Raw genomic sequence first — 26,267 nt, 5'->3', positions numbered from 1 at the left:
TTAACCTGTTGCTCTGGTTCATCTCTGTGTGCATGTGTGCTCATTAATTTTCTAGCAGAACACCCAAGAGAATTCCATTGACCTTCTAAGTACACGTAATCAACTAATTCTGCTGGTTTGACTTGTTTTTGCTATCTCTGGTTAAAGTCCTATTTGGCATATGAACTCTTTCTTTCAACACTAGTGATCATGATACCAGCTGTATTTTCAATACAAGATGTGTGAATGAATGTTGATATCATTGTTTATACAAGTTATTGGCAAAGTTGTGGACAGATGCTCCTTCCCATCTCTATGCATGTAGAACTAATCATCCTGAATAATACTCAAGCAAGGACAAAACAGGTATGGATAAATGTCTTGAATGGTGCTGAAAAGAGATCACGGTCAAAGGATCAAGAGGCACAAAAAGAGCTCTTTAGGCAAGACTGAGCTGCACTCAAACACCAAGGAGCACAGCTGCAACTCTGATGTTTAGTGTAAAAGATGGTCCAGATATGTCCGATCTGCTGAGAGTAGGATAAATAACTTAATGGATGGAGTATATAATGCAACCATGATTCAATATCTCCCATATCCTTTTCATTCAGCATTTAGCTCAAGTTTCAATAAATCCACTTGATTCATATTTCATCATATTCTGATCCAGTTATGACGCCAAGTGCTGAAGACCAGCATGCCGGCTGAAGCATTGCCTGTCAGCAAGAGAGTATTTGATTGCATAATAATACACGATCGTCCAATAAAACTTGATCAATGAGGCTCTTCGGGAAATCTTGAGTTATACTTGGTACAGAGGACGATAGTTATGCTTGTTGGCATCATTGCAGCCTCGCACGTTCATTGCAAGTTCCTCGTCAACATGACCTGCGCTTCATTCTAAGGCTTTGCCACTAAAGATTCCACAAGGCTCAATTGTATCCACAACACTTCCAAAGTTGGAGCAGGCCATCTCAACATCAAATCTTGAGCTGACAAATAGCTCGTAACAAGTGTGGTGGAATGATAAATAATGCCCACCCAGTACAAGTGAGAGCATAGATGTCACTGCATTCTATTTATTGATCACACTACCATTATTAACAATACACACAATAACTTGGGGATCACCAGAAAGAGTTGTCCAAAGACCAATTCTCTTCAATGTCCTTCCTCCATTATGAAACTTGAAAAAGGGTGTTCACAGAAGATCATAAGTATTCCACAACTCCTCAGACAGAAAAGCCACCACTGGGAGAAAATCACCAACAGATGGACTGCAACAGGCTAATGCAATGCCTCATCAGCATATGCACAAAGGCAACTGGGAACAGGTCTGAACAACCCCCAGTTTAAAGTAAGTGGCAGTAAGTCATACCACTGGATTGTTAAATTAGTGATGGCTTTATTGAGTCAGTGAACGAACTTTCCCAAAGGCCAGACAAGTAGATGAAGATTCGAGAAGTTGTGCTTGGACTTTCTCAATGAATATTTGAACATGAAGACAGGATTGAGGAAACCCCTTGCTTTGAATATTCGCTGACCGCAAATAAAACTCATGACATATCTGTGAATCACTGGAGCCAAATATATTAATTAGTTTTCTAGCTTCAGCAGGAAGTTCTTGAACAAATGAACATGGTTTTGAGAGAAGGGTTTGGTCATTTAAAACTGAGATGTACAGGAATTTCTTCTTGCAGAGGGCGGTGAATTGCTTGACTTCTCAACCCCAGATGATTGAGGAGGCTGGATCACGGGAGGTATTTAAAGGGGAGGCAGATCATTTTTGATAAATTGTGGGCAATGAGGAACTGCCCGAAAGAGGAGCTGACGCATAGGGCACATCGGTCTTGATCATATTTAATGGTGGGCCAGGCGTGAGGGGCCTGGTGACCAATTCCTGTGTCCATTGTTTGAGTTTCATATATTATTAGAGTCACACGACATGGAAACAGATCCTTCAGCCCAACTTGTCCAGTGATCTAAGATGTCTTATCTGCATGTCGCATCTCACTCCCTTGGCCCGTATCCTTCTAAACCTTTTCAGTACATGTGCCTGTCCAAAAGTATTTTAAAATGTTGTTATAGTACCTGCCTCAACTACCTCCTCCGGCAGTTATTACAATATACCCACCACCCTCTGTGCCTTGCCCCAATTCAGAATTTACCCTGTCTTTATCCATAACCACTGTATGTGCGGGGTGCAACGATAAATTTCTCAGTGCTCTGTTTTATACTCAAGTTAGAGTTGAAGAAATTTTTTCCTGCTGTTAACATATTGAATAAAATAGTGGAAACAACTTCCTTTCTCATGGCTAATAATCAGAAGAAAATAATGTCCCAAAAGGTGCCTTTCTATAAAACCGAGTGGGTACGAGCATCTGTACAACATGTTACCACAGTGGAAGTCCTGAAGGGAGGTGCATCGAACGAAATGTTGATGAAAATTTATCACCATTCCAAAAAACAGTTTCTGTTAGGCATTATGTCGAAGCACCATTATAACAACATTTTAACTAATTATTTTTAAACTGTGCCAGTTTCAAAAGGTATATATGTAAACTTTGAACAAAATACTGTAAACCACATTGATCATAGAAACATAGAAAATAGGTGCAGGAGTAGGTCATTCCGTCCTTCGAGCCTGCACCGCCATTCAATATGATCATGGCTGATCATCCAACTCAGTATCCTGTAGCTGCCTTCTCTCCATACCCCCTGATCCCTTTAGCCACAAGGGCCACATCTAACTCCCTCTTAAATATAGCCAATGAACTGGCCTCAACTACCTTCTGTGGCAGAGAATTCCACAGATTCACCACTCTCTGTGTGAAAAATGTTTTTCTCATCTCGGTCCTAAAAGATTTCCCCCTTATCCTTAAACTGTGACCCCTTGTTCTGGACTTCCCCAACATCGGGAACAATCTTCCTGCATCTAGCCTTCGATGCATGAGTACATGGGTGATATCAAAGGGAAATGGGTTAATGATATAAAACACTCAGCAGGCCGGGCAGAGTCGCTGGCTGCCCTGTCATCAGAACTGGGAAAAGTAAGAGACAAATTGAGAGGATGGTTTAACTCTGCAACACACTGCAGGGAGGTTATTGGAGACAGAAATTCGCCCAACATTTAAGATGTATCTAGACGAGTACTCAAGTCACCAGTGCAGAGCAAGTGCTGGTAAAATGGATTGGTATAGATATGATTTGATGGGCAACATAGACATGGTGGGCAGAGCGGCTTGTTTCTGTGCTGCATGCCTCTGTGACTTTTGCAGCAAGTTTTAAGATGAAGGGAAAGTAGGATTGTGGGGGAAGGGGGAGAGGTGGAGGTGGGGGAGGGAGGACTCCCCCCACCCCCAGTTAGATAGAGCTTAGATAGAGTTAGATTGAGTTAGATAGAGCTCTGCACCTAATGTCTATTGTCTATTGACTGAAAGCCCAAAGGCAATTCTGCAACATGGCTGCAGGAAGGAGAGAGCAAGTGACACAAGGGATGATGTTATAAAGGTGTTAGTGAACAACAAAATGTGTGTCGAGAGAAAGGTTGAACAGGATAGGGCAAAATGGGGATCCAAAATTACCAGCAGGATCGAAGATTGGAAGCTAGAGATACAACGTTGGAACTTGCTGATTACCTAATGTTGTTGAACTCAACATTGTGGCCGGATGGTTACGTCCCAGTTCAAAAATGACATTTTTCTGTGAGATTACACTGAGCTTTGTTGAAGCTAGTAGCTTCCAACTGACCATGACCTACTGAGAATTTCAGCACTTCATTTTACGATTGTCTAGATGTCTGGTTTTGTTTACTACCCTGAGGATTTCAACTGTGTTTCTCGGATGTCGACCTATTGCTATGGATTTTCAATCACGGCTAATAGATGGAAAAATAACTATCTGCCCAACACCCTGGTCCACTCATCCCTTCTCAAACAACTTCTCCCGGGCATTTTCTCTTCCCTCCCCACCTCTCTTTTCCATTTATCATTCACCAATTCCAATAGTCTGAAGACGTGTGCTGACCCAAAATGTTTTATGTCCATTCCCTCCACAGATGCTGCCTGACCAGCTGAGAGCCTCCAGCACCTTTGTTCAGAGCGAATGTGGAGAGGATGTTTCCACTAGTGCAAGAGTCAAGGACCAGAGGCCCTAGCCTCAGAATAAAAGGACGTTTAGAAAGGAGGAATTTCTTCAGTCAGATGGTGGTGAATCTGTGGAATTCAAGTCAATCTGCGGAGGTCAAGTCAGTGGATATTTTTAAGGCGGAGCTTGACAGATTTTTGATTAGTACGGGTGTCAGGGATCATGGGGATAAGGCAGGGGAATGGGGTTGAGAGGGAAAGATAGATCAGCCATGATTGAATGACAGGGTAGACTTGATGGGCCAAATGGCCTAATTCTGCTCCTAGAACCTCTGAACAACCTTCCAGCAGGAGATCCAAAACACTTGACAAAAGACAATTTGGGTTAGATACAAGGAATGTATGGAGGTGGAATGCTTTGCTCATTTCTTTTTGGGTGCACTGACTGAATATTTGAAACAAAAGCAGACTGGTTGGTTGAAGTCAATAAATTATTAATGCAGACAAGTTTCTTTACAGATATTCCAACAGCACAAATGGAAAGGAACCAAGTGCATTGCTTGTATTGAGGTAGTTAGTTACCTGCATCGTGGTACTGTCTGAGACGAGCTACATTTTTACTTTCACAAACTACATACAAAACACCTTCAAAACGTTTGCCAATTACTCTGTGTGATGTTTTACAGGGACGAGCACACAAGACTCTCAGTCTATTCCCAGTAACTCGGTATCACACCCTCCTGCAAATGAGATACCTAAGTACATGAGTTGGAAATTTCATTTCATGCATTTTTCAGTCAGGTGTGTACACTGAAAACCAGCACAGACGCACCTCAATCTGGGATAATTCTAATCGGTATGGCCAGGCGACCGAGTGTAATATAAAGGGGCATGTCCTTGAGCTTCCTATTCGCGCTGGAATAATGGTTTCCGCCTTTCAACAGCTGCAGGATGTCCAACGCAGATGCTTTTTTGGTCTTTTTCTCTCTGCCTCCTGTGTTTTTTCTCCGAGGGGTATCGCCATTGGCACACGGTTGACCTTGTGTCTCAGCGACTGGTTGGACGTCAGATCTTTTCAGTGACTGTGCATTTGCTGGGATCTCTGTGGCGATCTTCAGCTGAGTTCTTCTCTTTCCAGAGACCTTCTTGGCAGGCGCTGATGTTGGGAGAGGTCTTTTGCCTGCAAATTTAGTTTGTTTTATGAATGTCTTTCTTTTCCTGTGTGTTGATGCAGCATCACTACCAGGGTGTTTGATCTTGTGCGTCTGAGATCCACCTATATTACCAGAGGGCTTCACACTAGTATTAAGAGACTGTGTGGCTGTTTTACTGCCTCGTTTTGCTTTATCTTTTGGCTGTGCCGTTATTTTTTTGTCAGGTTTTACTTTAACTTTCGTTAAACTTCTGCTAGGTTTGGTTTTACGTGTGGAGTCTGCACGGGTTTTAAGACTGGGATTTGTTCCACCTTTGCCCCTCGCTGGGGCCTCTGTGCGAGATTCAGTTTTGACATTTACGATTTTCGCTTTCTCTCTCGATACCCCTGGGAATGATTTCATGGGTCTCCCCAGCACCGTACGAGTTGCTTGAGTGCTCGCCCCATCCGGAGTTACGGTGAATGCAGACGGGATGAGATCAAGTGGGGAGCATGATACATTCACTGTTGATACATCTGCTCTGGGGGCTTTCTTACCAGGCAGAGATTTATGTTTAGTCCTATAATTAGCAGAGTCTTCAAGTTTCCTGTTAGCTTGGATTCTGTTCGTGGACCGCTTAGGAGAAGCTGTTGTTAGGACGTGTGTTTGTAAAGTTGGCGAAGGATGAATGGGATCAGTTGGTTTCTTGGGAATCTGAAACCTTTTGCCCTTTTTCTGCCCAGTTGCATTTGGAGGTGGGCCTTTAGCGGGAGGCTTCGTGGAAACAAACTTTAAAGATCCATTGTTGTCCCCATTAGATGTTGGCTTTAATTTCAAATTGGTTTTTAAGTTCATCTTGGGGTGTTTTGTGAATGGATTTGCAGGAGTGCTGGTGGCAGTGTTCGAGAGGTTGGGCTGATCACTGTTGGTGCGAAATTTCTTCTTTTTCCTCATCACAGACACCTCCTCCGCCAAAGCTGCGAATCCGTCAATGAGAATTTCCAGGCGTACCTGCAAGGCAGTCAGCTTGCTGCTAACTTCTGTGTACTTCCCCTGCAGTTGGGAGATCAGCCTGTCCTTAGGTGGGGCTGATAACATACGGCTGAGATTCTTCAACTGCAAGCTCAAATCATCTTGCCGCTTCTGCAAGTGCTTGAAGCCGTCCTTGAGATCCAAACCGTTGTCCTCCAACATCACTAGTCTTCTGTTGAAGCTGATGACGGAGGATTTTATCAAATGCCTGAATTTCAGGGTTCGCCGTGACTTTTGCGTGGTATTTTTTTGCTTGTTGCCTGCATCCGGAGTGGAAGTGTTGCCAAATCTCTCCACATCGACAGTCGTGTTTTTGGACTTTGAAGATGTGCCGGGCTTGCCCTTATGTCGCTGACCGCTCGGTTTTGTTGCGTTGCCAGCGACATCCGTCCCGCCCTGGGCGATCTTCTTGCAGTCGTCTGGAATCAGCTCCTCAGACCCCAGGATCTCTGGCTGAATCCAGGCTGTGCAGAATTCCGTCAGATTTCTTTTTTCAAAGGATCAAAGAGTTTGTCAGCAAACAAAGATATACTTCCTTTCTTTAAAGAAATACATGACATGGAATTTGACAACCTGACCTCTGACTGGTGGCCAACCATGAGACAGAATGGGATTTATTTTAAGTGGGCTGCTTTGAGGGGTGGGGAGACTGGATGGTGAAAACTCTATTGCTTACAACAATAGACATATTTCAGCCAGGTAGTTTCATTTTGAAATACATACTTGTTTGGCAAGGCTTTATGCAATTACTTGTAGTGTTTGCAAGCCCTGACCAACAAGTAACCAACATGGAAGCCCCATGTTGGTGCACAGGTTAGTTAGCAGCAGAAGCAGAGGCGGCAACAGATTGATTAGGCAGTAATTAAAGCAAAGGACCCAGGCTAGTCAGTACACAAAGGCCAATTGTTCATGCACCAGATACTTCTTTCACAAGCTCTCCATCCTTACGCAATCACCAGCAAAGTTAAAGCAAAATTCCTACTCTGAATTAAACTGCTCGGCTGCTCTCTTAATGAGGAGCACAAACTGAGATCTCAGCCACTCAGTTCAGAATGTGGACAGAGAAGATTCGAAACATAATTCACTGATGAAACAAACACAAGCACCTACTCGACGCAATATGGCTTCTGGAATCTCTCCTCCTTTCACAACAGCCTTTCATTACAAATGCAGTCCAGTGCTCAAGAGACCTTATTGCTCATCCAAGTTACATGGATGTGAGTCTAAACGGAAACACAATATTTATGATGAACTTGTCATCAACTGTCCACCGTTTTTGTACAGCGTTTGTGGACCGTGCTCTCCCAGTACTAACTGCTTTATAAACAAGACAAATCCATTTTCTTGGATGAACGGAGTTAATTTCAGTACCAGAGGTTAACTATGGTACAATATCTACAATAAACTGGTACATGAGGAATGTTAAGAAACAAAAAGCTGGAGTAACTCAGTGGATCATGCAGCATCTCTGGAGAAAAGCAATCGGTGAAGTTTCGGGTCGAGACCCTTCTTCAGGCTCTCGACCCCTGAAATGTCACCTATTCTTTTTCTCCAGAGATGCTGCCTGACCTGATGAGATACTCCATCTTATTGTGTCTACCTTTGGTTTGAACCATCATCTGTAGTTCCTTCCTACTCATTAGTAGTGATTGCAGTCTGTGTTCAGGGCTACCAACACTATCATGTCTGACTGTTCAATTTGACCAAGGCTTCACTGAGGCAGTACAACCGCAAAGGCCGCTGCCATTTTACAGTGAAAACCCAGTCACAGAGATCAAAGCTAAAACAAGGACTTCTTCAACATATCAGGACTTTACAATCAGAGAGCTAAGGTATTAGAATAGCCTATTACATGGAGTGGAATCCATTTATTTGTAAATGTTTTGTGTGCTTTATAATTTCACTAAAAGCTTTTTACAGTGATTTTATATCTGTATCACTTTCTTCACTCTTCATCGAAAGAAAAAATGTGCAACTTAAAGAACTGTCATTGTCCTCCAAAAGGTATCAAATGTTGCCGTACAAGAGAATAGATCAGATCTTGACATTAAAGAATCCACAAACACAGAGCCAGCAGCTACACTGGGTCTCTACCAAGGCAACACGGTTCCAAGAAATCAAATGAGAGTATAAGTGCAGCAGCTCCGCTGGGGACACACACCCTGGGGCAGTGCTGATCTATTTGTTTTAATGGGACTACTCCCTTACAACTTGCATTTTGTAAACAATATGCTTTACTGAATATCTGACCTCTCTCTGCCTTTGCTAATTTAGTGTGAGCACCGCTGCCAACAGCCAATGTTTATAAGAGTTTAAGAAGGAACTGCAGATGCTGGAAAATCGAAGGTACACAAAAAAGCTGGAGAAACTCAGCGGGTGCAGCAGCATCTATGGAGCGAAGGAAATAGGCAACGTTTCGGGCCGAAACGTTGCCTATTTTCTTCGCTCCATAGATGCTGCTGCACCCGCTGAGTTTCTCCAGCTTTTTTGTGTACAGCCAATGTTTATACATCCTTTTGTACTTGATGGGGTGCCCCAGCTCTTGGCTATTAAGAGAGTATAGTATGTGTGACTAACAGCGCAAGTAAACAACTCTTTTCATTTCTGTCCCAAGTAGCCTCAACCTTATTCTGGGATGGTGAACCCTGGTTCTGGACTCTTAACTCAGGGGAAACATTATTCTTGTTCAGACTCCGAGGCTTCAAGGAGATCTCCTCCCTTCCTTCAAAACTCTAGAAAACACACTCAATCTCTCCTTGTACACTAATCGGTCATGCCAGGTATGCCTAGTGAATTGTCATGACTTCACTGTATTTCCTTGGAGACACACAAATACATATTTTAGCTAAGGAGACCAACACTGTACACATACTCATTGGACGTGACAGATTTGCTAAACTTTCACTTGATTCTCAATTTTGCCCTCAGTAGCCTAACCCTTAATCTGAGACTGAAATGAGGAGTAATTTCTTAATGCAAGGGCTGGGGAATCTTTGGATTGTTCCGCTCTGGAGGGCAGAGATGGTTTGGTCATTGATCGGAAGAAGTCTGAAGAAGGGTCCAGACCTGGAACGCCACCTATCCATGTTCTCCAGAGATGCTGCCTGACCTGCTGAGTTACTCCAGCATTTAGTGTCTTTTTTCGGTCATTGTTCAATCAAAACGTAGGCTGCTAGATATCTAGATAGCCAGCAATCTTGGGCGGGGAGATGGAGCTGAGGTTGTGGCATCAATATGACCAATGATGGAGCAAGCTCAAAGTGTCACGGCCTACTCCGGCTCCTATTTCAAGTGTCTCTATGTCATGGCCGGTGATGGACAACTGACTGAAAGGGGAGGATGTTCGATGAGCATCCTCATTCTCGATGAAGTTAGACAGCTTCATGTCACTGCTGAAGAACATCTCCAGATTTAGCAGGGCAGTAACCACGCTGTTTTTTATACAGATTCAGAATTGACACCTAGCCCGTAAAGAAAAAAACGGCACAGTTTGTCCTGTCTACAAAATGCAGACAAATGAGCAGTCTTTATAAAGAACATGCCCTCGCACATCAGATTGGTACAGGTGTCCGAAGTAATGGAGAGAAGGCAGGAGAATGGGTTTAGGACGGAAAGATAGATCAGCCATGATTGAATGGCGGAGTAGACTTGATGGGCTGAATGGCCTAATTCTACTATCACTTATGATCTTATGATCTCTCTTGAACTTTGTCCCTCGCATCTTAAAGCTATGCCCCCTAGTACTTGATATTTCCATCCTGGGAAAAAAGTTCTAACTTTCTTCCCTATCTCAAAATGTTATATACTTCTATCAGGTCCCCCTGAAGAGAAGCACCTATGCATCCTGCTGGTGTGATGATTTTTTATTTTGAAAACTTAATTGGATATTATTTGACGGGGACATTGATAAGAGTGAGTAGGATTAAGGGGATTAATTGGTACCTCTGACAAAGATCAGAATGACCTTTGAATAAACCTAAACAGGCCACATGCTCTCCCTACAATCCTGCTGCAAACCACAAACCACAATGTAAGCCGTCAAGCTCTTCCTTATGGTCTATGGTTCCAGGTCAGCCCGGTTGACACCACCACGTCTTGTTGTGGCACTTGCTTGGTTCCAGGCAACAGAAGGGCAACTTGCATACCGTCACCTTGGAGTCTACAGGTGGGAGAAGGTGAGGGGAAGGAAAAACTAGTTATGACTTCAGAGAGGGACAAAGGGATTAGAGCAGACTGCTCCGATGGGCGAGAGGAGAGAGGAGAGGCAAGGATAGGAATATCCAGCCACACACCCTGTCATCAGAGACTAAACGGTTATTTTGAACCATCTGGGTGGAAACCTCTTTTGGAATACAGTAATACATTTAATTGAAGACCACACGCAGTGACAGAATTATACACAGAGCGACTATTTTAAAGAGTTTGGTGTCGGGGGAGGAACAATAAAGGCTTGCATACTATAGTTGGCTAAATGTTATGGAGTGATACAGTGTGGAAACAGGCCCTTTGGCACAACTTGCCCACACCGGCAACATGTTCCAGCTACATTAGTCACACCTGCCTGCGCTTGGTCCATATCCCTCCAAACCTATCCTATCCATGTATAGTGATAGTGTATTAGCATTCTTTCCTGAATAAATTCAACATCCTCGCTAAACCATGGGGGTCCTTGGCAGTGACAACATCAACTAAAGCTTACCTGGGCTCTTTAGATTTTCCAGAGTAAGGCTTAATATGTCTGGTTGTTATAAACCCCTCTTCACAGAAGCTAAAAGCTCAGTGTCCACCTGTCCTGGTCAAATGGAAGCGCTCCATTTTGACCAAAGTTTTCAACTGGTTATCTAGAATTCTCTTTTCCTTGCATGAGACCATCCCAATTTGTCAGCAACATATCAACTAAGGCACCCAACACCTATTTGCCACCCCATCAACCACTATCGGCCCCAGCTATAGTGAAGTCTCATGTTCTCACAGAAGAATTCTCAGCCACTCGACAATCCACAGAGCTAGCGTGAAAGCAAATCATCCTCGACCCTAGTAAGGCTTCTCTACATTTACCTCAGATCTTTACAACATGAAAAGCAAATGGAGTTTTTTGTTTTGCTTGCAATTACATCTAATTCGCAGATGGTGATTAAAATGAGTTACACCTTTGAAACAGTAAAACACCATGAAGTGAATATACAACTTGATTTCCAGCAAGTTGGAAGTTGAAGGTTTTTGAAAGCTCCATAAGAGGCAGAAATGCACAGCAAACACGCCACCACTAGAAGCCTTCAGTAAAGCCACCGGAGAAAGTCCCAGCCGACTGAAAAGCATCCGAAGATCATCCAACTGCACAGGAGCTCCCACAACCAGTACCATCTATACCATGCAGAGCTCTTTAGCTTTTCCAGAGTGAGGCGCAATATGTCTAGTTATTATAAACCCGTCTTCACAGAAGCTGAAAGCTCCATGTCTTGGTTGGTACCGATCAAATTGGAAGCTCCCTTATGACCAATGAATCTGCTGTGATTAAACATTCAGGATTCTCTTTTCCTTCCAAGAGAGCATTACAATTTAACATTGTGCAAATTAATGACAATAAATGGAAAATATCCGGAAAGGATTTCAAAGTAGACCATCATAACTATTCTGTCCTTCCAGCTTCTGGTTTGAGGTAGTCTGAGTTTCCCTTTCCGTAACGTCAGCATTTTGATCCCAGCTTCTCCCGAGACTCTTGACAATAGAGCATGCAGTAAAACCTTGTTTAATTGTGTTCCTCATAGTTGTATTCATTATTTTCAATGAACAACACCTTGACACCGCTGGTCATTATGTTTTACTAATAACACAAATAATATCAGGAGCAGTGCTGTCCAGCAATACTCACCGTTTCCTGCAAGGACGTTGTATCGTTGATTTCACGGTGGGATAAATCCTTTCTGTCGACTTCAACAGTTGATGAGACCTACATTTTCTTTCTACAACTCAATCTCCTGCATGCTCAACATACTGTAGAGAGTCTGGGAGAAGTCCTACATGAAGAAACTGCTTGCAACATACTGTAGTTCGTTTGGTGTCATATTCCTGAATGGAGTTCTATCTTTAAAGGGTTTTCAATGATGTGCTGCTTTCTTTGGAGGAAGTTAGCAGTGGAAGTGGTGATGCATTGCACAGACACTCGATTGTCAATCAACCTTCCCACCTCCAAGCCAGTGTCAGACGTTCCTTCCCTGATTGGGCTAGATTTTAATGCAGGCAAATACTGTGCAGAAACATTGTCATTCTGTTACTTGAAATTTAGTTCTACTATTTCTACCAAAGAAAGCAGTCTTCAGTTGAAAATCTTAAACTTATTTTAGACTGAATCTCCGAGCCAATGAGTAACAGTGAGCATCTTTCGTCCTTAAAACTTCTGGTCAAAAGGACAAGAAACTCAATCAACTTGGGGGACTCACTTTGGAGACCCTGTTCGATGGAACCGTTTAACTGGAGTACCACAGAAGCTAGAACTAATCAACATGGTCCCTCAATGGTGAATACTTGCATTTTTGGATATTTTATGCCAAAGGCTTGTGGCATTTTGTGAGCAACATACCAACAGGCGATGCTCAACTCAGGCCAAATGTTGGTACATTTTCCTAGCCGGTGAAAAGGTCACCACATCTGATAAGATGTTGGTTCATGGAAATGACACCATTCTGGAAGTAGCTCCAAGTTTTAGATGAAAAATATATGGACCCTCGGACTAATAACCTGTAACACTAGTTGGGAAATATCAGATTGCAACATTAAAAAAGATTTCTATTTGAGCAAATATGCAATAGTCCAATGAACAATACCTTTCACAGTTTCTGCCTCCGAATCCACTCGGGCAATTATTACAAGTTGGCTTTCCATCTGTTCCAAGGAAACACGTCTCTGAGAATCTGGGCAGAAAATAAAATGGTTACAAATGAACGCAGAGGCTTTTACCCAGCGTAGGGGAATCAAGAATCTAGAGGACAGACGTTTAAATGATTTAATGGAATGGAAAAATTTAATGGGAGCCTGAGGAACTACTGTACTGAGAGGATGGTGGGTATATGGAACAGGCTGCCAGAGGGGGTGGTTGAAGCAGGTAGAATAACAACATTCAATGGACATTTGGACAGGTACATGGATAGGAAAGATTTGGAGAGAAATGGGCCAGATGTGGGCGGGTAGGACTTGCATAGATGGGGCATCTTGGTCGGCATGAGCAAGTTGGTCTGAAGGGCCTGTTTCCATGCTGTGTGATTCTATGTGTAAGCAAACCATTCAGGCTTTTAAAAGATTGGATTGAATAAGATCCTCTTTAACAAGTAAAACATGTTTAATTAAGAACCTATCGCTGCTGGCAAAGAATTGAATAGTTAATCGGAGTTGGAGACTAAAGTGTTGAGCTCGAGAGCAGGACATTAGTGAGGCAGAGTGCAAGAGGGGAATTCACAGTCAATGTTCCATTCAGGCAATATCTTGGCACGTTTCCTCCATCTGCGTAATCCAAGTGAGCATGGAGGCAGAACAGACATTCTTTACATCGGTATTAACTGTAGAAAAGTTTGCGTTCTGTATAAGAAGATACACTCACTGATTTGAGGGGGTGGTTCCTGGGCAGGGGCAAGGTTGACAGTCATCTGGCTTTCCACCCTTGGCATCACCATAGAATCCCAGCTTGCACTGCTCACACTTCTGGCCTTGGGTGTTGTGCTGGCATTTCTGGAGTTACGTGACAAGACAAACAAACTTCAATCGCAGAGGAAAACAAACCTGTCAAAGATCTGTCAAAGATTGTTTGGGTCGAAAATCATTCTGTTGGAGGTTTCTTTGACCTGAAACACCAACTCCCTTTCCCTTTCCGAGGATGGCTTGTTAAATGTTTTCAGTGTTTTCTGCTTTTGTTTTGGATTTCCAGTATCTGAAGTTTTGTTGATTATCAATTAAAGTTACCATTATTCCACTGTTTTTGGCCTCAACTGTCCTCAATTTACATATTTTAATTTTTTTTGTTTGTGTTATCTTTCTTTATTTCATTGTCCCCCAACCCAAATCCTGAATACTAGCTTCAAAGCCATCTTGTTGAGTCTCATTATCTGTAACTCGTTTTCACCTAGGCCATCTGCTTCCCCTTATCATCGTCACTTTTTTTGCATAGCGTTTATTCATTTGATCTATGTCCCTCTCTATCACCATCTATATCTCTTGTTTCCCTTTCCCCTGACTCTCAGTCTGTAGAAGGGTCTCGACCCAAAAACGTCACCTATTCGCTGTCTGACCCGCTGAGTTACTCCAGCTTTCTGTGTCTATCTTCGGTTTAAATCAGCATCCGCAGTTCCTGCCTACACATTGTTTTTAAGAAGGAACTGCAGATGCTGGAAAATCGAAGGTACACAAAAATGCTGGAGGAACTCAGCGGGTGCAGCAGCATCTATGGAGCGAAGGAAATAGGCAACGTTTCGGCCCGAAACGTTGCCTATTTCCTTCGCTCCATAGATGCTGCTGCACCCGCTGAGTTTCTCCAGCGTTTTTGTGTACCTTCCTACACATCGTTTCCTGAAGACGTACCTGGCATTCTCCTGTGTCCACATCACAGTCGGAGTGGCCGTTACATTCACAGCGCTCACAGATTCCCAGGTAAAGGCCGCTTGTGGTACGTGTGTAGCCAAGGTCACATTCCTGCACACAAGAAAGATTGTTCAAACATTCTGCGCTGTGTCTTTTTGAAAATAAGCAAAGGGATTTTTTTTTTGTAGAAAATGAAGCATGTAAAATTATTTCCACTGTTTTGTTTATGTTTGATTAAAAATTAAAATAATAATTGATCAACTTCTGTATTCTGTTTCCACAACTTTTTACAGCTCCAGTTCTCATTGATGTGGTTGTGAAATACTTTGGGATGCCCAGAAGTCATGAATAACGCTAAATAAATCCGTTCTTTTGTACCTGGCATGATGTTCCTTTGTAACCTTCAGGGCAGACACATTCCTCAACCTCAACTGCTTTTTCTTGTCCAGTGGAATGTGGGACGGCAACATCCATACGGATCTGGGAAATTCTGTGAATGAACAATGGCAATTAATCCCCAAAATGTGTAAGACATCTTCAGTTCTGGTTCACCGATACCTAGTCATAGAGTCATACAGCTCAACTTGCCCACACCGACCAACACGTCCCTTCTACACTAGTCCCATCTGTTTGGCCCATATTCCTCTAAACTTGTCCTATCCATGTACCTGTCTAATTGTCTCTTAAACATTGCAATAGTCCCTGCCTCTTATCTATGGAATGAATTTCCATTAAATCCCCGGTTTCCATCTGGGGAGAAAATTTGTTTTCTAATATTTTGCTTAGTTTAGAGATCCAGCATGGAAACAGGCCCTTCGGCCCACGGAGATCATGCCGACCGTTGATCACCCTTTCACGCTAGTTATGTTATCCCACATTCTCATCTACTCCCTACACACTAGGGGCAATTTACAGAAGGCCAATTAACCTATAAACCCACACTTCATGCGGCCGAGAACACCCTTCTTCAGACTGACAAAGGGTCTCGACCCAAAACGTCTCCCATTCTTTCTATCCAGAGATGCTGCCTGTCCCGCTGTTACTCCAGCATTTTGTGTCTATCTTCATAACTATGACATATTTAAAGGCAGGCGGTGATTGTGATCACTGTTCAAAGGTACTAAAGTAACTTGCTAGAAGGAACTGCAGATGCTGGTTTAAACCGAGGATAGACACTAAATGCTGGAGTAACTCAGCAGGATTCGCAGCATCTGGAGAGAAGGAATGGGTGACGTTTTGGGTCGAGACCCTTTGTCAGTCTGAAGAAGGGTCTCGACCCGAAATTTCACCCATTCCTTCTCACCAGAGATGCTGCCTGTCCCGCTGAGTTACTCCAGCATCTTGTGTCAACTGAAGTAACTTGTTGGGCACTAAGTTACAATATCTATCCCGGGAGGTGTTTGTACGTTACCTGCTCTCAGTTGCTCCTTCAGAATAACTCCCTCGGATCATGAAGAGGTTAATATCAGCCAAAGCCATCAGGAGGTGTTCTCTGGTGGAAGGCTGGCCATCCGCACGGCGCCATTCCGTCTGAAACATAATCAAGGCGGCTAGTGAATAACTGAAAATCAACACCAGCGACTGGTGCAAGCTTTCCTTGCAAATCAAACGTTGATGACAATGGAAAATGCAGCAGAATTATATCAATGGGCAATTTTGCTTTACGTCCTTTAACTGTGACTAAATAACAGGTTAACCAACTTCCCTTTTGAAGTCCTTGACTTATCAAACCAAAACATTTATTGTTTTTTCGCACTAGAGATAATGCCTGACCTGCCGAATATTTAAAGAGTTTCCGACATTTCAGACTGTTAGCTTTCAGTTTATATTGTGTTTGTTCTGGTTCGGGGCCTAACTGATATTTATTATGATCTTTAACCGATGAACATTTCCCTTTATAATTTCTAACAGAGACAATTCATTTTGTGACAGAGAGCGTGGGGCCAGCTGTAAGAGGTCCAGTGGTGCTACGATTACATGAAGAAAGGACATTGTTCCTTTTTCTGCTCGACTATTCAGACCTCGTCCGACCACTCAGCCCTTGTGAAAGGCTACGCAAGTGGCACAAACTCCTCCCAGTGTTGCCTTGATATTCTAAGGACATGGGTTTTATCCTGACCTTTAGTGCTGTCTGTGTGGAGTTTGCACGTTCAGAGGAAGGAATGTAGGTGGAAGTGGAGGGGAAGTAGATAAAGAGCTGTGAGCCCAGGTGGGGCAAGCATGGATTTTCTAACTCTTTATCCATTGTTTGTCATTGTTAACCCATTTATTAAAATTCCTCAATAGATCCCAGTGAATCATCTGCAGCAGGTAATGTACCCAAGTCTTTCTGCAGCATTATTAGTTCCCTTGTAGTATCCCATGGGTCCTTGATACAATGATGACCATCACCATCAACTTTAATAAACAATGGAGTCTTGCCTCTACACCAGTGTAGTTTAATTTAGAGATACAGATACGGAAACAGGCCCTTCGGCCCACCGAGTCTGTGCTGACCAGCAATCCCCGTACACCAGCACTATCCTACACACCAAGGATAACTTTACAATTTTCTTTTAAACAGAGCCAGTTAACCTACAAACCTGTACGTCTTTGGAATGTGGGAGGAAACTGGAGATCCCGGGGAGAAACCACGCGGTCACAGGGAGAACGTACAAACTCAGTACTGACAGCACCGATAGTCAGGATCGAACCCGGGTCTTTGGCGCTGTAAGGCAGCAACTCTACCACTTCGCTACCGTTCCGCCTTGTACACCAGACACATTAGAATAAATCGACAACCTACTTCTTTGAAGTGAATGGTGATGGTGGTGGGTACACCGCGCTCTGGCCTCCTGGTGTAGTGCTCCAAGAAGATGTTGTTGCCTTGTAGGATGACGTCCGGTAGTCCAGTGACGACTGAGGAACCGTGGGAGAATTTCTGCAGGATGGTGTACTGCATTTTCCCTCCGTAAGAAGTAACCTACAGATATTAATTAAAGGGAAGAATGCAATTAACAATCTTTGGAAAGAAAACGCAGAAACCTTCTGAAGTAACTTGTTGGAGATTTGTACTTCCAACCACATGTTGAGCAGAATGAGCGTTTCAACAGAACGGGAACAGAACAAACGTCATTAGTTCTCTGTAATGAAGCTATCCATTCCTTCTCTCCAGAGAAGCTGCCTGTCCTATTGAGTTACTCCAGCTTTTTGTGTCTATCTTCGGTTTAAACCAGCATCTGCAGTTCCATGCTACACGAAACACTTGCATAGTTAGCTGGCATGGCAAGGGTGCAGTGATATTCTGCACAGACAATGTTCACCATTCTTTGTCAGCAGATCTTTACGCAAATCTTGAAACCATTTAGCGTTTGTCCAGGACAGCGCTTAGTTCTCTGTTTGTCAGTTTCCATAACATTATGTTCTCCAGCTTTCACTTAATTCTTCAGAAGCGACATCAGCAAACAGTAAAAAAAAGTGACTTGGAAATGCCTTGACACCTTTTCTACCGGAAAGGAAGATTGTCAAAAGCACATTATGAACGAGTCAATTAAGAGCCTCTCTTATTTCTTTAAACATTCTCAAATTTTTCGACAGCAGAGAACATGGTGGCCATTCAGCCCATCTTTTCAGCGCTAGTTCTTAAGAGTATTCCAGGCAAATAAATCAGCAAATGAAATTGAGAATAAACAGGGCCACACAGCCGCAAGTCATAAAATGAATGATCAGCTTTTGTTATTGAATCAGGAGTCTCATTTACCTTGTCACCTTTAAATCTCTTGGGTAGAATCCAATAGTAGATGTCTCGAGGGATAGTGGCAAAATTCGTAAATATCAGCTCATTCGAGGCACTGATCCGAATTCCTTCAGTGATCCTATGTGTGTCTGCCATATTGGTGAACTTGTAAAGACCCCTTTCCTGTTCATCTAAAGCAGCCTGGACCTGGTCAAGAATAAGCAGCGCAATTAAGTAATGGCACAAGAAAACAACTGGGAAATTTACCTCTCAAACTTATGTACAACTATACATAGATACATAGAAAATAGGTGCAGGAGTAGGCCATTCGGCCCTTCGAGCCTGCACCACCATTCAATATGATCATGGCTGATCATCCAACTCAGTATCCCGTACCTGCCTTCTCTCCATACCCCCTGATCCCTTTAGCCACAAGGGCCACATCTAACTCCCTCTTAAATATAGCCAATGAACTGGCCTCAACTACCCTCTGTGGCAGAGAGTTCCAGAGATTCACCACTCTCTGTGTGAAAAAGTTTCTTCTCATCTCGGTCCTAAAGGATTTTCCCCTTATCCTTAAGCTGTGACCCCTTGTCCTGGACTTCCCCAACATCGGGAACAATCTTCCTGCATCTAGCCTGTCCAACCCCATAAGAATTTTGTACGTTTCTATAAGATCCCCTCTCAATCTCCTAAATTCTAGCGAGTATAAGCCAAGTCTATCCAGTCTTTCTTCATATGAAAGTACTGACATCCCAGGAATCAGTCTGGTGAACCTTCTCTGTACTCCCTCTATGGCTATAATGTCCTTCCTCAGATTTGGAGACCAAAACTGTACGCAATACTTCAGGTGTGGTCTCACCAAGACCCTGTACAACTGCAGTAGAACCTCCCTGCTCCTATACTCAAATCCTTTTGCTATGAAAGCTAACATACCATTCGCTTTCTTCACTGCCTGCTGCACCTGCATGCCTACTTTCAATGACTGGTGTACCATGACACCCAGGTCTCGCTGCATCTCCCCTTTTCCTAATCGGCCACCATTTAGATAATAGTCTGCTTTCCTGTTTTTGCCACCAACGTGGATAACCTCACATTTATCCACATTATACTGCATCTGCCAAACATTTGCCCACTCACCCAGCCTATCCAAGTCACCTTGCAGTCTCCTAGCATCCTCCTCACAGCTAACACTGCCCCCCAGCTTAGTGTCATCCGCAAACTTGGAGATATTGCCTTCAATATAGTGTGAAGGCCTGTATAAAGTAGATGTGGAGAGGATATTTCCACCAATCGAAGAGTGTAGGACCAGAGGCCATAGCTTCAGAATAAATGGATTTTCCCCAGAAATGTTGCCAGACCAGCTGGGTTACTCCAGCACTTGCTGTCTCTCTTTGATATAAACCTGCATCTGCAGTTCTTTATTTCCAGTTAGTTCAGTTTAGTCCACGCCGACCATCGCTCCCCCGCACACTAGCACTATCTCACACAGACTAGGAACAATTTACAATTTTACCAAGCCAATTAACCTACGAACCTGTACGCCTTTGAAGTGTGGGAGTGAATTGAAGCCCCCAGAGCACCCGTAGTCACGATCAAACCATGACTCGTATCTGGTGTTGTAAGGCAGCAACTCTACCACTGCCACCCTGAATAAATAGACAAGTTGCTTTTCCCTGCTAAGGTGCTCCATACCCATCCTCTGCCTCCTTGAAAATTGCAGCCAGCAGTGAAGTTGTGAACCAGATCAGATTTGTTTAAAAAAAATCCAAGAATCAACCTTTCACTTGAGAAACAGGAAGCACTTCAATAAACATGCAGCACTACTTATGGACTAACCTGGTCCCGGTGCCAAGATGAACTGGCACACTCTTTGCTGTTCCCCATGCAGAAACATTTCAGGCAACCGTCCACATTGGAGTCATCGAGATTGAAGGATCCCGCTGAGCATTCAGCACAGAATCTTCCGACAACATTGGGCTGTAAAAGAGCCAACAAGGGAAGAGCTTTACAACAGTTGCGTGCAAGACCAGGACCTGTTATTTACTACGTGTACTCAGATCCAAACAAACGAGGCACAACAAATGATGAACTGGACAAAGGCAAATCTTTTGACGTTACAAAATTGTAATTGATCCAGCAGCAAGACTTGTTCAGTCAGGTCAAGAATATTATCCCTGCATTTCACCCACCCAGAATAATTGACACAATTATCTTATCATTGAGACAAATGCTGCCAAGATGTACTGGAACTGTTCAAAATGGTAAAGTGATTTAATGGAATGAGTGGGGAGAAATTGTTCCTATCAGTAGAAGTATCAGTAACCAGAGGACACAGGCTAAATCTACAAGGAAAAGAACAACAGGCAAAATGTGGAAACAAACAACTGCCTGAAGAAGGGTCTCGGTCCAAAACGTCACCTATTCCTTTTCTCCAGAGATGCCGTCTGACCTGGCGAGTTACTCCAGCTTTTCGTGTCTATCTTTGGTTTAAACCAGCATATGCAGTTCCTTCCTACACTGCAGATGCTGGTTTACCAAGGAAAGACACAAAAATGCCGGAGTAACTCAGCTGATCAGGCAGCATCCCTGGAGAACATGGATAGGTGATGTTTCAGGTTTCGACCCTTCTTCAGGACAAGGAGGAGGAGAAACACTTCAAAGTAGTCATACCTCGAGGAATTTCGCAGTGGAGTAGTCAAAATGCAGAAACAAGGAACTGCAGATGATGGTTTATCAAGGAAAGATACAAAATGCTTAAGTAACTCAGCGGCTCAGACAGCATCTCTGGGGAAGATGGGCAGGTGACGTTTCGGGTTGGGATCCTTATTCAGCCCTGAAGAAGGGCCCTGACTAAAACCATTCCCATGTTCTCCAGGGATGCTGCCTGCTATGTCGAGTTACTTCAGCATTTTGTGTCTTTCCCAGGCAAATTACGGAAGAGCTTATTTGCAGTCACAGTCATACAGCGTGGTAAGAGGCCATTTGGCCCACCATGTTCATATTGATCAGTGCGGCCCAATCCCTATTAATCCCAACGCCCAGCTCTCGGCCCGTAGTTTCTGCATGAATAGTATTATCATGTGGGGGGTGCACAGTTTGAGATGGTGGTGGAGGCAGATTTAATATCTGCCTTCGATGAGAAACAGATGTATGCTTGAAAATGAAAGTGTTGCAGGATTACAGGGAAAGTTCAGGGGAATGGAGATGTGGATGCCTCCACAAACAGCTGGGCTAATGGACTGCAGCTGCAGATGTGGCAGGGTGGCGCAGCGGTAGAGTTTCTGCCTCACAGCGCCAGAGGCCCGGGTTCGATCCTGACTACGGGTGCTGTCTGTATGGAATTTGTACGTTCTCCCCGTGACCTGCGTGGACTTTCTCCGGGAGCTACGGTTTCCTCCCACACTCCAAAAATGGACAGGTTTGTAGGCTATTTGGCTTGGTAAATTGGTAAATTGTCCCTAGTGTGTGTGTAGGACAGTGTAAGTGTGTGGGGATCGCGAGTTGGCGCGGACTGGATGGGCTGAAGGGCCTGTTTCCACGTTGTATCTCTAAACTAAACTAACCTAAGCTACTGTTCAATGCAATACAACCAGCACCACAGGCCAAGTTCACCAGCGGTCATCAGTCCCTCTACTCACGCATTGGAACCTACCTTACACACGCAATATCCATCGGATGGTTTCGTAGTGTCAGTTCCTTTGCTGTCGCACGTTGTAATTTCTCCCGCTTCACAATAAAAGAAGAAACACATCCAGGATTATAACCAAGGTTGCCACGAATACAAGAATTATCATGGGTAACGTTGTCCGCACCAGTTCCCATCCATTCCCTGAATATTAGTGGCAACAGCTTGATGGTTGACATTAAAGACCATGGATGCTAGAATCTAGAGCAAAATACACACTGGCGCGGAAACTCAGTAGGTCAGGCAGCGTCTGTGAAGAGAAATGGACAGCCAGTGGTTTTGGGTTGAGACCCTTCCTCTGGACTCAAGTATATGGATGTTCCTTTATACGGGAATCCCATATTGGTCCTGTCTATCACCGTTGGTGGGCCGAAGGGCCTGTTTCCGCACTGTATTTCTAAGCTAAACTAAAAATAAGGGAGGTTAACCAGAATAATGCCTGAATTAGAAGGGATTAGGACCAGTGAGCAGTTGGATACATTTGGATTATTATCTCTGGATGTCAGAAAGAAGGCTTTATTGATTGGGGCATTTATTATAAGAATCACAAAGTCATACTGCAACTCCATAAGACTGGGGATGCCACATTTGGGGTATTATGTGCAGTTCTGGTCGCCCCTTTAAAGGAAGGATATGGAGGTTTTGGAAAGGGTGCAGAAGAGATTCACTAGAATGCTGGCTGGACTAAGGGTTATTAGCTAGGAGAGGTTGGAAAAAACTTGCATTGTTTTAAGTGTAGCGCCAGAGTTTGAGGGGAGACCTGAGAGAGCTGCATAAAATTATGAGAGGCATAGATAGGATAGATGGTCAGAGCCTTTTCCCCAGGATGGAAAAATCAAATACTGGAGGACATAGCTTTAGGGTGAGAGGGGAAACATTTTAAGGCGATCTGCAGGGAATGTTATGTTTTACACAGACGGTGGTGAGTGTCAGGAACACTCTGCTGGTGGTGATGGTGGAGGCAGATATGACAGTGGTCTAGTGGCCACTTGGCTTGTTTTTTGTGTAATTAATTATGGCATGTGTCTTTAAATTTTAGGCTGCCCGTTATATTGTGGGTGGGATTTATGACGTATTTTAGGGCGTGTTTGGAGCTAAGTTTCTTGTGCAGAAGCTTAGTTTATAGTTTAGTTTCGGACCAGCATGGAGAAGGTTTACCCTTTGACTATGTGAAGTGTAACGGAGACACGAGGAGTTTTCTAACGTTTAAAGCGATAAGCTGGAGTTCGATGAAGATTATAGTAACCAGTTGGAAGAAGTTTGGATGTACCTTATTGTTTTTCATCAACAATAAAGAATTGATTCATCAAAAGACTGTGTTTTGGAAGATTTGTCTGTGAAGAAGCTCTGAAGGTCTCTGACGGTGAGCTCGCATGCGTATAAAGACATTCCCCTTAACCATGTAGTCCATTTAGCGGCTAGAGGGAGTAATCTCTTGAACAATATAAAAATCTGCCGTTACAAGTGGCATTTAAGAGACGCTTGGATAGGCACATGGATATACAGGGAATGGAGGGATTGGATTACGTGCAGGCAGGTAAGGGTTTGTCTTAGCATCATGTTCAGCATAGATATTGTGGGCCAAAGAGCCTGTTCTGGCGCCGTTCTGTTCTCAAACCGAGAGTCAAGAGTGTTTTTATTATCATATGTCCCGAAACGTAACAATTAAATTCTTACTTGCAGCAGCTCAACTGATATGCTCTGTGTTCTATATTCTAGGCAACCAACAACCACTGGTTAACTTTTGTGGAAGGCACTTATAGCTTTCTGGAACTTACCAGTGGGCGTACATTTTCCTCCTGGTTGCATTGGGTCTCCCGTGTAGCCAGCAGCACAACTACAAAAAAAAAACACACACAGGTTACAGGAAAACCACAGAGTTGCCGTCAGGCCAGAAAATCAGACCGTAGAGGACGTGCACCTACGTTTCACAGCGTCGCCCACTGTAACCCTTACGGCAAGCATCGCAGATGGGACGATTGTCCGTACCCACGAAACACGTGTCCGAAAATCTGAGGACAAACACAAGCACCGATCAGGATTTTGGTTGTGCTGAACCCACCTCAAATTTATATGTGTTGGAAGGGACTGTAGATACTGGTTTACAAAAGACAGACACACAACAGCTGTCAAAACTCAGCCGTTCAGGCAGCATCTCTGGTACAGTGCAGCCTGGTTGATGTAGTTTTTGATGGAGCCTTCAGTAGATCTACCCTGCATCTGGAAGCCATGACTTTGTGATCCAGGCTCCAATGTTCCAGCTTCACTTGTCATTGGATACACTGGACAAATGTGCCATAAATCAAGGGGAAAGCCAGTGTGGGAAAGGTGTGTCGGAGGAGTGGTGGGAGTAGATGTCCGGGAGAGAGATGTGAGGGGGATAAGTCGATGTGTGGGGGGAGGAGTGTGGGGTCAGGGGAGAGCGGGTGAGGGAGAGGTCTGGGGAGGGGTAGAGTGAGTGAGTGAGTGTGGGGAAGAGGTGTTTCCGCCTGTATCTCGCCACTAAACTGAACACTTGATTAACATGTGAACCGTTTTAATCTTCTCCCAAATCAAAACCAAGCCATGAAGTTGACACAGTCAGAAGGACTGCGTCCAAGTTCACCGAGTTTCTGTTCCAGCACTGCTGCTTTGCCAGGTCTGCAGCTGTGTAACACGCACCTCCTGCTGGGGCTAGTATGTGGGCAAGGACACGGCTTGCAGTCGCCAGGAGTCCCTCCTGTGGGTTTGCCAAAAAACCCTGCTTTGCACTTGTCACACTGTGGGCCTTCCGTGTTGTGCTGGCAGTTCTGTAAGATGCAAAGGAAATGAGTCAGCAAATGTTCGCTATCAGTTCACAGGAACGGGATTAACTGCAGAGAATTGTGGACGCAGCCCAGACCATCACACACACCAGTCTCCCTTCCATTGACTCCGTCTACACTTCACGCTGCCTCGGCAAGGCCACCAGCATAATCAAGGGCAATTCTCACCCCTGATACTCCCTCTTCTCCCCTCTTCCATCAGGCAAGAGGTACAAAATATGAAAACACATACCTCCAGATTCAGGGACAGTTTCTTCCCAGCTGTTACCAGGCAACTGAACCATTCTAACATCAACTAGTGAGCAGTCCTGAGCCAGACCCTTTTATCTTTAATTGGACTTTACTGTATTTTATCTTGCACTAAACAGTATTCTCTTCAACCTGTGGAAGAATCTACTGTAATATAGTCTTTCTGTTGACTGAATAGCAAGCAACAAACAAGTTTTGCTTACTGGCCCTCGGTACACGTGACAATAAACTACTAAACTAAACTCAAAATCTGCACCAATTTTTGATGTTCCTGGATAACATCTGCATTTCAACCCAGGAAGTTGTATCTCCAACTGCAGTGGGGCCTCGCCACTTGTTTTGAAAGATTTGGGAAACGTCACATTTTTCCCACACTGTTCTCCACCTATTACGCTGCTGTCTATTCATTCAGTTTGTCTGGAACTTCATGACGCTATTTTGCAACCTCAGCACAGCTCACGTTCCCATTTATTTTTGTGCATTCAGTAAACTTGGAAATAGTACCTGGAGGCTGGGACTGAATGGTTCTCTGGAGCTGCGACTTTAGACAGCAAGTTTAGAAGAATGAGGGGGGACCTCATTGAAACATACAGATTAGTGAAAGGCTTGGATAGAGTGGCAATGGAGAGGATGTTTCCACAATTGGGAGAGTCTAGGACATAAACTCAGAATTAAAGGATGTTCTTTTAGGAAGGAGATGAGGAGAAATTTATTTAGACAGAGGTGGAATTCTTTGCCACAGTAGGCTGTGCAAGGACAAGTGAGTGGATATTTGTAAGGCAGAGATGGACAGATTCTTGATTAGTACAGGTGTCAGAGGTTATGGGGAGAAGGCAGGAGAATGTGGTTAGGAGAGATAGATCAGCCAAGATTGAATGGCTGAGTAAACTGGATGGGCCGAATGGCCTAATTCTACTCCTATCACTTATGACCTTATGACTCCACTCCCTGTGCCGCTGTTCCGTCATACCACCAACAGTTGCCCTGTAATTCCAGGTGCAGCATTCAAAGTTC

General features: G+C 43.9%; 1 protein-coding gene and 1 long non-coding RNA gene across 9 annotated transcripts in view; one reads left to right on the top strand and one right to left on the bottom strand.

The window, feature by feature from the left end:
* Window positions 1-26,267, bottom strand: part of hspg2 (heparan sulfate proteoglycan 2) — a 365,099-nt gene that overhangs the window by 166,842 nt on the left and 171,990 nt on the right. For all 8 annotated transcript variants that reach the window (XM_033047940.1, XM_033047944.1, XM_033047946.1 and 5 more), the window contains 12 exons: window positions 24,862-24,989; window positions 24,126-24,212; window positions 23,979-24,037; window positions 22,168-22,241; window positions 20,352-20,492; window positions 18,537-18,719; window positions 17,583-17,759; window positions 16,209-16,327; window positions 15,176-15,287; window positions 14,798-14,908; window positions 13,824-13,951; window positions 13,054-13,140 (listed from right to left, as the gene is read on the bottom strand). In XM_033047940.1, coding sequence (XP_032903831.1) covers window positions 13,054-13,140; window positions 13,824-13,951; window positions 14,798-14,908; window positions 15,176-15,287; window positions 16,209-16,327; window positions 17,583-17,759; window positions 18,537-18,719; window positions 20,352-20,492; window positions 22,168-22,241; window positions 23,979-24,037; window positions 24,126-24,212; window positions 24,862-24,989 — 1,406 coding nt within the window. The remainder of the gene's footprint in view (window positions 1-13,053; window positions 13,141-13,823; window positions 13,952-14,797; window positions 14,909-15,175; window positions 15,288-16,208; window positions 16,328-17,582; window positions 17,760-18,536; window positions 18,720-20,351; window positions 20,493-22,167; window positions 22,242-23,978; window positions 24,038-24,125; window positions 24,213-24,861; window positions 24,990-26,267) is intronic.
* LOC116990364 lies at window positions 5,161-26,101 on the top strand. Its single transcript, XR_004416528.1, has 3 exons — window positions 5,161-5,270; window positions 13,316-13,318; window positions 26,091-26,101. It is a non-coding gene; the product is annotated as an uncharacterized LOC116990364 (long non-coding RNA).

This window comes from Amblyraja radiata, chromosome 31 (assembly GCF_010909765.2).
Source record: "Amblyraja radiata isolate CabotCenter1 chromosome 31, sAmbRad1.1.pri, whole genome shotgun sequence".
NCBI lineage: Eukaryota > Metazoa > Chordata > Chondrichthyes > Rajiformes > Rajidae > Amblyraja > Amblyraja radiata.
The sequence above is the reverse complement of the archived record's forward strand: the minus strand, read 5'-3'. Positions and strand labels throughout refer to the sequence as shown.